This window comes from Cotesia typhae, unplaced genomic scaffold (genome assembly GCF_013202065.1).
Source record: "Cotesia typhae breed Kobodo isofemale line unplaced genomic scaffold, CoteBio_Ctyphae scaffold_91, whole genome shotgun sequence".
NCBI lineage: Eukaryota > Metazoa > Arthropoda > Insecta > Hymenoptera > Braconidae > Cotesia > Cotesia typhae.
The window spans coordinates 2233670-2245826 of record NW_027423781.1 but is presented as its reverse complement, the minus strand read 5'-3'; the positions used below and the strand labels follow the sequence as shown (position 1 = coordinate 2245826).

Sequence of the window (12157 nt, the reverse complement as noted above, 5' to 3'; positions counted from 1 at the left end):
ATAGTTTTATAAAACTAAAAAACACGCTTTTTATAGAAAACTAAACTAAAAAATTGAAAATAAATTTAAATTAAAAATTTCAATAAATATAAATTAATAATAGTGTGAATAAAAAAAAAAAATTATTTCATTTTAAAAAAAGCGTGGGGTGCTTTTTAAGATATCAAGCTGATAATCATTCTACTTATATCTGTCAATAAAATATTTATAACTATTGACACCATGCACCCCACGCTTTTTTTAAAATCAAATAACTTTGTTTTTATTCACACTATTATTAATTTATATTTATTGAAATTTTTAACACTATTCTTAATTTAAATTTATTTTCTATTTTTTAGTTTAGTTTTCTTTAAAAAGCGTGTTTTTTAGTTTTTTTAAACTATTATTTGTTTTGTTGAATTAAAATCTCTCTTTCAAGATAATGGTTGGAAATTAAAATTCTAGCCTTATTGACTATAGAAAAAAATTATAAAAAAAATTAAAATTAAAATTCTTGCCTTATCGACTATAGATAAAAATGATATAAATTAACAAAATTCTTATTTTGCAAATTGAAAAATGGAATAATTTTATCAAATTAGTGTATTGTCATCGGTCTTCGATAAACCTACAAAGTTAAAGTGGGTCAAAATCGCGCCCAAAAGAGTCGGTTACAAACATACAAACATACAAGTGAAGCTAATAAAAAGCGTGTGAAAATATTCTACGAAAAATTACGGTTGTCACATCGTAATCCAGGACCAGACTTTCAATATCTTAGAATTTACGACTTATACACGAACTTTAAATGTGACATCGTAAAATTTTGCATATGAGTATTAAATTATGGAAGTAAAATTATTAAAAGTCTGGTCCTGGACTACCAAGTGTCAATCATAATTTCTTGTACAATATTTTTTCCCCGTAAAAATTTACAAATGGAGAGTAAATCATCAAGATTTATGTAATACTGAACCTATTTTTTAATATTTAACTAGAATTTGAATTTGCGCGCGCTAGCGCGCGCCTCATATATATTGTCATGATATATTTACGTGTCGTTTATATATATTATATTCATTTTCAACCAATCAGAATAAGAATAATTATTTTCGACCAATCACATCACGAATACATTGGTTTCACATACATTCCATCTCTATTTTAATATTTAGACTAGAATTCAAATTTGCGCGCGCAAGCGCGCGCCTGAATATGCAGTTTGCATATATTTTCATGCTTATGATATATTCGACCAATCACATCACGAATAAATTGATGCCTCATACATTTCATCTCAATTTTATATAAGGATAGATGTAGAAGGAAAGACGTTGTCTTATTTGCTTGTAAATGTACGGCACTGGATTCTGACGCATGCGATAAAGAAAAAGACACACGGTCGAACTGATACTATGTCACTGCACTAATACAATGATGATTTCCCAAGTGGTTGGCCCTATCTCAACTTATTATTCAGGCGTGGATTCCTGAAGACTGATCTTTAAAGGTTTTAAAAGAAAAGAAAAAAATTAAAATGCGCTTTTTTTTTAGGAAGGAAACCAGACTGAATATTACACAGAAATTATATAAATATTATTTTAAATACTTTATGCACCTATTTTATAATGAAAGAAAAAAAATTAAACGAAAATTTCTTACAACAAATTATATGTCGTTTTTCATTTTAAAGTTTAATAATAGAGCTCTATCACTCAACATTAAAGCAAATAAATATTTTAAAGGAGTATTGAATAAGTCAATTTATTCAAAATACTTTTGAATATTTACAAAATGGAGTTTTTAGGTCCGCAAACAACAACCGCCTCTTTGAGAATTGTTAAAAAACAAATTAACAGACTATTTGCTAATTTTGACTGATATTTATCATTTCGTATTTGAAAAATGATCGCATGATATGTAAAAAGTATAAAATACAGTTACTGAATTTTTAATACAAGCAACGTCAATATTTACAAAGTAAAATGGTAAATTTTAAATGCAACGCTAAAAATGGAATCAATATAATTATTGACTTGCTTGGACTGGTAAAATATATATTTTAAGAGTAGAATTTTTACTGTTTGAAATGTTAAATTCTGCCAGAGTGAGGCCCTCTTCTCCTCATCTAAGTTTCCCTTTTCCTCATAATATCGATTATATATTGGAACGGCAATTTTTACTGTTTGAAACTGTAATTTTTAAGATAAATATTTTCGACATTAAATTATAAATTGTAGCTTTTACACTTTCTACATTAAGTTCTGTAATATTTATATTTTTGCCACCCCGATGTCCGCTTTACTGTTTGAAACTATAAAAATTAACCGAAATCCGAGTGAATTTTACAGTTTACTTTTTTCCGTGTGTCAAATGTTCCAATTTACAATATGCGATTCTTGGGTTTGCAAACAACTAACGCCTCTTTAAGGATTGTCAAAAACAAATTAACAGACTATTTGCTTACCATAAAAATGTCTATTTACTTGAAAAAATATTCGATATGCCTGCAGAAGAGATAAAAATTGTGATGAAAATACTTGTCGAAATATATTATTTATTATTGAAATAGCAACGAGCAAACCGTGAGTTTTGTATCAGTTCGAAGCATCGATAATACGAAAGGAATGAAAGGAAAATCGCATTAATTGGTTGTTTTTTTTCGAGAGCTATACTCTGTTAACAACTCCTAATTTCGTAATAAAATTAGCGTTTTAAGTATTAAAACGACTATCTTCTTATAAACTTTTTAATGATTGACTTAAAAATGTAATTAATCTGTTCAGTAATCATGTATTTTTAGTACAGTGCTTTTATTATATTTTCGACATTTCCACTTTAAGGCAAAAGAAAATCATGCTTTAATTCTTCGTACTCAAAGCATGCAATGTAATATTAATATTAATATTAAACTGTTTTTAAAGTTTTATTAGTAAATTAAATGAAGTATCTCATCAAAACTTTCTTTTACTTTTGAAAGTCCAAACTTAAGGATAGAATTTATTAATTCAGCAATACAATAATGAAATTTTCAACTCTTTTTTTTATAAAAGTTTTCAAACATCAATCTAAATACACGATCAATCAATTATGAATAAATTGATATGAAAACATTGAGCTTGAAGTAAAACTAATAAAAAAATTATAGTAATTTTTCATACAACTATTTTTATGTAAACTTCTAAATTCATCAACTTGGTAATTTATAAAATCTGCTAATTAGTTATTGATCTTTATTCCATTGAGAATAATATGCCATGCAAGCATACATTATTAATTAGCTATACGATTAAAAATTATAAAATCAACATTTTACAACAGAAAGAATGATGTGTTATATCAACTGTTATATATAACTGCGCTTTTGGAGTGTGAGGTCCGGAAAATAAAAAAAGGGTGCGTGTACTTATGTACACGTGTAAGAAGTTATACTTCTTTGGCATAATAATTTTAATAGTTTTTTAATACTTTTAACATTTAAAAAAAAATAGTTTTTGATTGTATGCAAATAATTAATTACAATAAAATAATCCAAGACTGGAAAAGTAGTTATTATAGTCAATAAAGTTCAGTTTACATTTGAAAAATTAAATAAATAAATATTTATTATTATTCTCTTACATTAAGTGTAACATAAATTCTATTATTATTCGAATGTTGTTTTTAAATTATGTTTATTATTATTAATTATTAATTATTTTATTATATTATTCACTCAATTTAATAAGAAATATTAGAAATTAATATTTAAATTTGATGTTCAATTTTAATTTTTATCACAAATTTTTCACTTAATGTTTTATTAAATTTATTTCCTTTTTTTTAAATATTAAATAATTAATAATAAATATTTAACGTTAATAATTTAATAATATTTAGTATGAATTATATTAAATAATAATTTTGTCATTTATATTACTAAATAATACATACAGATAGAGTTAATCTAAATTGTATTGGAGCACTTAGGAAGGTTGATGAGCACAGTTTTTTCACAAATATTTTCTAATATTAATTAGTATTGATTTAAATATTTAATTCAAATCACTTCTGATTATAACACGTGTTTTAAATGTAGAAACTCAAAGCATTTGGATAAATAATATAAATATCACGGAGCTTAGATACAAGGAGCTCGAACGGCATAGGTCATTTGGTATAAAATGTGTCCTCAAAAACAGCAGCAAATAACATGTACCTATTTTCACCACCAGAGTAGCGCAACGATCACTACAATCTCTGTGACGTCACAAAAAGCCGTTAAGATTTTATGAAGTATGTTAACATAAACAAATGTAAAATTAAGTTTGCTTGGACAGTGCTGTTAAAGTGTGAAAATAATTGATAAAATAATTTAAGAAAATGGTCAAAAAGTATTCAGTTAAAAATTGCTTAAGTGGCTCAACTGCTGAAAGAAAACGAAACGTTGAATTAAACCGTCGTCAAACGACTTTATTTCAAGTACCCAAGGTAATATAACCAATAAGTTCAATCCATTTTATTATAAGTTAATAATATATAATTTAAATTAAGTAATAATAAGAGTTAATTAATTTATATTCTGTGATTTTTCAATAAAGAGTCGAGTTTTATTTTGTAATCACTAGTTTATAAAATCAAAAATTACGGAATTATAATCAATAATTAATAGAATGAAAGTTGAGGATAAATAAGATATAAAATTTTTAAAAGTTATAATTGATTAAAGACATCACAGTTATTTATTTATTTAAATTTTTTTTTTTCAAACAAATTTCTATGAGTGTGGCTATTAGCATTTACCCGTGCTAGCATTTTTCCCCTGTTTTTGCTAACACTTCAAACTTTAAAGTATAAAAAAAAAAAAAAGAGAAATTGCACATTTTTTTGATTCAGCGTAATAGATGCGTACTAATATCTGAATAATCGTTGGAAATATAATTTTTTTCTTAAATTAGTGTCCCGATGCATTAAAAAATTGGAACTTGGCATTGTCACAACATCTTCTTCATAAAAACTTTGTCTGTGAATTGCATTTTAAAGATGATGATATCATTAGAACATTTGACAGAATAAACTTGCCAAATGGTGAGGTTTTTGATTTACCAAAAGAAAAATTCCACTTAAAGGCAGGTGCAATTCCTGTACAGGCAAATATGATCGTAGACCACCATGATGCACGTGTATTAGATTCTTCAAATACAAATCCTTTACCTATGCAAATAGTTTCGGAGGAAGTGGTTATAAACGAAGAACTTGATACTGGCTGTTCTGCCGGAAAACATATGGAAGAGAACAGCAACATAAGTGACAATTTTTCCGATTGTCGCCAACAAATGTATAGTTCAAGTATCGTAAATGAAATAATTGAAGATACAACAAGTCATACTGGAGATCTTGAGTTGGAATGGCAAATATTATGCGAAGAAAATTATCGTCCTGCAGCTTTTGATGACAATCCTGGAACGTTTTCGTTAACTACAATATTGCAAGCACTGAAAGATCAAGGTTTACCACAAAATTGGTGTTGGTCAAAACAATCAGAACCACAAAAACTTTTAATTCTATATTACATAGATAGTTTTTGAAAAAACTAAAATTAGAAGTTAAAATTAGTAATAATCTAATTATTCAGGTACTTAGACTTTAGTATATTATCGGCCGGAAATATAAATTTTATCTTTCAATTTTTATCATTTATTATTTAGATAACTGTTATGGAAACAGGGGTGACTGTTAATTACAATTATTCATTAACATCAGTAATACATTTTTTTAATATGCTCCAAGAAATTGAAAAATCGCAGTTTTGCAGTGGTGCTGGAGTGAACAACGGAAGGTTTTTATTATCTTCATTTCCTTGTGAAGTAATGAATAAAATGAATTACGAATTTTATCTTTTTGTAGGTATTCAACCAGGTGTGATAGTATTTTACAATCACCCGAAAAATATAAAAGATTTATGAAAATGAATCGATGTTTCAGTTGTCGATCCTTACGAAAAAGATTGTTAATGTCGTCAAAACGAAAAAACAACGATATAACGAAACGTTACATTACGATTAAACGTAAACTGCATGTAAAACAAAAAAATTTACATCGTCTGAAGAAAAAGGTAATATTGGTTTTATAATGTAATTGCTGTTATACTATTTGTTGTTCTACAGAATCATCAATTGAAGGAAAAGATGGAACAATTAAAACACCAGTGTGCTGTAATCAAAGATAGTGTTATTGAAGAAGAAATCGCGGATCTCCCAGAAGCCCAAAAACAAGCAGTTCGTGCTTGTTTTCAAGCTGCTAAAGTCAAAAATTCGAAACAACGACGTTATACTATTGAGTGGGTATATGAGTGTCTAATGATTAGAATTAAAGGTCCTGCGGTTTATGATAAATTGCGTGAACGTCAAATATTACCATTACCTTGTAAGGACACACTAAACAGATACATAAACAAATTAGATAGCGCTTTTGGTTTTCCGAAAGCTATATTTGACACTCTCCGTTTGAAGGCATCGCGAATGGAAAGTTATGACAAAAGGGGTATAATTTATTTTACGTGACACGTGGTAAACTTTGCGATACTAACAATTTTTCTACAGTTGGTTACTAACAATCAATGCAAAGACAATATAACAATTGCTTCTTCGAAACATTACGTTAAACTATACGTGAATATGAGCTGTTGAGCTTTATTAGCGTTATAAATTATCCACTTTTATTTCTATTATTTTTCAAAAAGCATTTGTTACAGTAATACAATTATGACATACACAACAATGATACACATTGTGTCATTTTTACATTTACAAAGAAATTGCGTAGTACTAAATTTCGAATAATTTACATAGGCTTAATATCGTTTTTGCTAATATGCTTATTAATACGTAGATAATGCATTATTAACATAGCTTAATTAGAAATAAATTACTCCAAGCATTTTATTACACTAACTTTCATCTTCGTGTTTTCGCAGGTACCTTATTAATTGACGAAATCGCTTTAAGCGAAGCTGTAAAATTAAATACTAAAACTATGGAGTTTAATGGCTTCGTCAATTTAGGCAGTTACACGCCACAAAACTTAATAAACGAGAGAGCTGATCATGCACTAGTTTTTATGTACCAACCCTTCCGTGGTACATGGGTCCAAGTGTTGGGATATTTTTAAGCAAAAGTGCAGTGACGAAAGACGTTCTGCATAAATTAATCATAGACTGCATCATCCAGTTAGAGAAAGCTGGAATGCAAGTAGATGTTGTCACCTCGGATGGTGCTCAGTGGAACCGCGGAGCGTGGAAAATTTTGGTATCGAAGACCAAAAATTCAGTTGTACACATCCTTATGATACATCTAGACAACTATGGTTTATGTCAGACTTTCCTCATTTGCTGAAGTGTTTCCGAACCAAAATTCTTGAGGGACCTTCGTTTTGGGTAAGAAGTCAAATATATATGTTTATAATTTTGTAAATAGTATGTAAATTGACGATGCGTAATATTTAGTAAGAAAAATATCATGTTTGGTATGAAAAATTGTTCTCATTACGGTAATTAAATAAATAGCTTAATACATTTTTAGACCCCTGATGGGATTGTGAAAAAATCCATTGGGAAGTTTTATTGCAACACGAGCTTCAATATAGACCTAACTTGAAAGTTTCGTACAAATTAACACCTGAACATATACACCCCGAAGGATATCAAAAATGAATGTTCGTTTAGCGGAAGAAGTAAGTAAACTTTAATCTTTAATCTTTAACTTTTTATCTGATTCTTTTATTTTCATGAAAAATTAATATTAGTTGAAACAGTTGCCTTGTAAAATACAGATTCCGCCATTGGTCTCTTTATTCATTCATTGGTAGTTCAGTTTTTTCATAATTATCGCGAATTTGGTATTCCATTTACGTTCACTATATTAACTTAATAATAATTTCGGAAGAAAACTAAGAGGCCGGAAATGCCTATTTTTTTTTCTTCGGATTTGAATATATAAATTCGTATAATATTTGTTTTTAAATCAATCAGACCGTCTATTCAGCGTGAAAACAAGAATATGCGGTTTGGTCATTCTTTAAATTGCAATAATCTCGCATTAGGGATAGTTAATCAATTTCAAATTTAAAGGGTTAGTGCATTTCAATATCCTTATTAAGTATACAAAAGTTTAGAATTTTCCGACATTACTATTTCCGAAGAACGACTACCTCACTGAAAAAATCAAAATTTAATTTCAACAGAAATTGCAATTTTTATTCTTTTAGTTATTCTCTAAACCATTAAGAGTTGCTATGATGACTTGGCAAAACGATTGCACCGAACTGCAAGATTGTGGACCCACTATCAAATTTATGGAAAGAGTAGATAATTTGATAAAGGCGATGAGTTCTCGCACTCCTGAATCTGCTTTACGTTCTAATGACGAATGTCCAATGAGACAGGTATTGTATTATTTTCAATAAAGTAGAAATAATTGATTATTTCAGTTAAAGACCAAGTGGAAATGAAATCGGTATATCACAGCTAACGGCGCATAAAACGAATATCAATACCTTCGAAAGTTTTTTTCTCCATCACAATATTTATCAGAAGGAGTAAGTAAACAATATAAAATTGAAGAGAGAGGAGAGTCACACTTCTACACACATCTATTCACAGTTCAGATACTCCATGTTCTTCATTCGGCAATAACAATAACAAATAATAACAAACAATTTTGTAGTATGTTGATTCCCAATATTTAGTAAAAAAATAATTAATATTTTATGCATCATACATCTTTTACTAAATCTAAGACAAAACATTTCTTATAATTTGAGTTAGTAATGCTTTGCCGCTCTGTTTTCTTATGTATTGTTATGAATTTCATTTTTCGTTATGAATTTAAAATTAATAATCACATGTACATATGTAATAACCATTCACTTCAAATTATTTCATTGCATGAACATTTTCCAATTCACCAACACTTCTTGATATAGTTCTATTTTTACGCTGTAGATTATCAAAGAATTTGACAAATATTTGAGAGAATGGGAAGCTGAAGCTGTTGATAACAAAAACAAATGTCGCAAGAAGAAAAATCAAAATGTAGAAAGTGATGACAGTATTGAAAAACATTTTTTTCTCGCTATTACCAAAAGCACGCTAACAGGATTGAAGATTACTTTAGGAGGGACACTTGAACTATTGGATTTTTGACTGAAAAATGTAATTTTGACTATTTAATGACTGCCCGTCTTAATCAAGACAAGTTAGAAGTAAGTACAATGAAGATTTAATTGTATACAGTCACTTCTCGAAATATCATACTCTCATAGAGTCTCCCTGGTTTAAAAAACTGATTGAAAAGAATTGAAAAGTGATCACTCCATGCAAACTGTATATCTATATATACAATCAAAAGAATTAAAATTATTGAAAAAATTTGAATTTCATCATTTTTAATTCTTTTCAATCAATATTTTTAAACGGCTCTATAGCTTTCATAAATTTTTTAAATTTCTCATTTGTTCATACTTTATAGCAATTTTTTGGGATCGTAAGGAGTGCTTGTGGGTGTAATGAACATCCAGATCCTATCATATTTGGACAAGTATTCAGATTACTCTGCTCCTATTCTTTAGTTACGCCACCAAAAGGATCAAATGTAACTGCCGTTGAACTTTTGCAATCATTGATGGAGACAAAAGAATCACTGATGCTAATTCAAGATAAAAAATCAAAGTGGCTACAGAAATTAGATTCTATAATTGACAATGGATTTATTGAAGAAGACGATATTTACCGAAGAAAAAGCGTCGCAGTGAGTCATTTTGAGAATTTAGTTGATACGAGTGAAGATGACACTGACGTCACGTCTGCCACCAATGATTCATCAAAGTCAAGGACTATGAATTTTCTTGAAAAAAGGAGTGTAGCTAAAAACCTTTTGAGAGTTTAGTTGACTCTAGTGAAGATGAAAACAATAATGTTAATTTGGATTCTGCTATTGCTGATGGATTACAGGCTAATGATCCTCATGAACATCATGACTACGATGTTGTTAGTACAAGCGAGTTTGTTGTGTCGTATATTGCTGGTTACGTTGCCAGAAAAATGCAGCGATTTTCTCGGTGTCATCTTTGCTTGGCGAGTCTAGAGTCTGATAAATCTTCTCATAGAGATCGAGTCATTGATCTAATGAGTGAACAATGTATACGTCCAAGTAATAATCTATATTCTTTGATCCAGCAATTGGAAAATATTGTATTGACTGTTGTTGGGACAAAGACAGTTAGGTTTGATACGATAAATTGTATTTTAGATAAAGTCGCAGAAGAAAAATCACTACCTTTCGTTGGTTGCCAAGAACATCAATTCACGTTGATGAAAAAATATTAAATTACTTTATAACTATTAGAGGTCATTTCTTAGCTAATCATATTAATAAGAATTATAAGCAAAAAAGTATTAAAAATAAAAAATTACGTAAAATTTCAAAATTAGTATAAGTTGTGCTTATCGGAGTTTTAAAAGATTTTTACAAATGTTCGTCAAACTTAACAATTTTATAATGATAACTTTTATAGTTATTAATTATTTTTATGCAGAGTTTTTATGTAAAAAAAAAAAAACATTTAAGTAACAATATATATTTTTTAATAGATGTTTACGTTTATTATTTGATTTTTATCTTTATAGAAATTATTTTTTCATACTTCACTTCTATGCCTGCTAATTATAAACAGACCAAGGAATTCATCGTTAATACTATTTTTGGTATTTTATAATTATAAGGCTTCTTTTAGAAAATAAATTTAATAATTTTAAATCTATTCAACAGGTCCTTCTCTTAATATGTTCAGTTTTTTATATGAAATAATTTATTATTTACTCAAAAATTTTAAAATAATTAAGTCATTATAAAAGTAACAATTTAGTTAAAAAATTAAATGTGCCGTTAACTTGTTATTTCAATATTATTTTCGAATTCTTAATTATTTATTGGAAAATCTGTAAACATTGGAGTTGTAGGTTAAGTATAGCTTACTCCTCGTTATACTTATACTCTTAACCGCTAAATTCAAAAACTGGATTGCAGCAGTAGCAGCGCACTCTGTAATGAAACTTTATTTTCTCTACTTTTCGTGGACACTTCTGATACTATACGTTCGAGCTCCTTCTATCTAAGCTCCGTGATAAATATAAATACACAGTGAACACAAGCGGCGTGCGTGCCAACATGCGCCACTAATAGAGGTTCTATTTCTGTTTTGTTGGTAGCATTTTTTCCTCAACTTAATGAGCGATTTAGTGGGCAACTTCATTTCTGTTAATTTTGTGTCACGGTGTGCGCGCGCATCGTAAAATTTCACTCTCATCAATTTTTCATAACGCGCCTAAAGAAGTATAACTTCAAAAATTTGAATAGAATTTGATTAACATAATTTATTTAGAAACTAGTTCGTCTGATGGCGGTACAGAAAGGGATCTAATGATTTAATAGATGATAGTTGCAGTAGTTAAATTAGTATATATTGTGAGCTTTTATAAAAATGTAAAATGAGGTTATAGGTTAATTACACGCTAGCGCGTAACGTGGTCTGAGCATAGTTAAACTTTGGACACCATTGATTTGTGGGCAACTACCGCGGACGGAGAAGAAGCGAGTATGCAAGAGTAAGAGAAAAGGGAATGAGAGTCAACTACTCTTGGGTGAGATCGTGTCGGTGATCAAGAAACTTCTTGAGAAGCTGGTTCTCTCTCATCTCCGGAGCTTCAGGCTACAGGAGACCAACGCTTCGTAGTACTAACGTTCGTGGTTTTAAGTCTATAGGAAACTTTGTTGTACCCTAAAGCAAGATTACGCAAGCTACCACTTGCTACTTCGATATTTCGCACGTTTTCTTATTATCCCTGTGTTTTAGCAAAAAATTCGTCAAGCGCCAAAACGCTTTACCGGGGCAATAACGTTGGCAATTTAATTGATTGCACTCTTGAGAAATGCCATCGCTGTGTTAGCTCGAACACCAGCGATGAAGGATGCAAATAACAATTAGTGCCTGAAAATTTTGCACGCCTCATAACGCTAAAGTAGTGCTTTATTACCGACATACGTCAAGGTCAAGCAGTTTTGTGATCTTCAAATACCCTTATTACAACCACACTGATAGAAAAACAATCTTGATTCAAGAAACTTTTTTTCTTGAAAAT

General features: G+C 29.0%; 3 protein-coding genes across 5 annotated transcripts in view; all 3 read left to right on the top strand.

Annotated features, from left to right (window-relative positions):
- Window positions 1-12157, top strand: part of LOC141537467 (lachesin) — a 175192-nt gene that overhangs the window by 145586 nt on the left and 17449 nt on the right. The window lies entirely within an intron of this gene.
- Window positions 4156-7152, top strand: LOC141537435 (uncharacterized). Of its 2 annotated transcripts, none has more exons than XR_012480924.1 (4): window positions 4156-4452; window positions 4920-5596; window positions 5670-5800; window positions 5869-6006. XR_012480924.1 is itself a non-coding variant. In XM_074258430.1 (4 exons), exons 1-4 carry the CDS (start codon window positions 5679-5681, stop codon window positions 7129-7131), a joined length of 900 nt encoding a protein of 299 aa, XP_074114531.1. In that variant the 5' UTR covers window positions 5624-5678; the 3' UTR covers window positions 7132-7152. The 2 variants fall into 2 exon arrangements, 1 of the variants encoding a protein (XP_074114531.1); XM_074258430.1 differs by lacking the exons at window positions 4156-4452; window positions 4920-5596 and adding exons at window positions 6129-6504; window positions 6938-7152 and having other exon boundaries at window positions 5624-5800; window positions 5869-6076.
- On the top strand, window positions 7631-10296 carry LOC141537423 (uncharacterized). 2 transcript variants are annotated; one of them, XM_074258415.1, is made up of 4 exons: window positions 7631-7692; window positions 8227-8556; window positions 8963-9222; window positions 9489-10296. In XM_074258415.1, exons 3-4 carry the CDS (start codon window positions 9190-9192, stop codon window positions 9903-9905), a joined length of 450 nt encoding a protein of 149 aa, XP_074114516.1. In that variant the 5' UTR covers window positions 7631-7692; window positions 8227-8556; window positions 8963-9189; the 3' UTR covers window positions 9906-10296. The 2 variants fall into 2 exon arrangements, with proteins under 2 accessions (XP_074114516.1, XP_074114517.1); XM_074258416.1 differs by having other exon boundaries at window positions 8227-8683.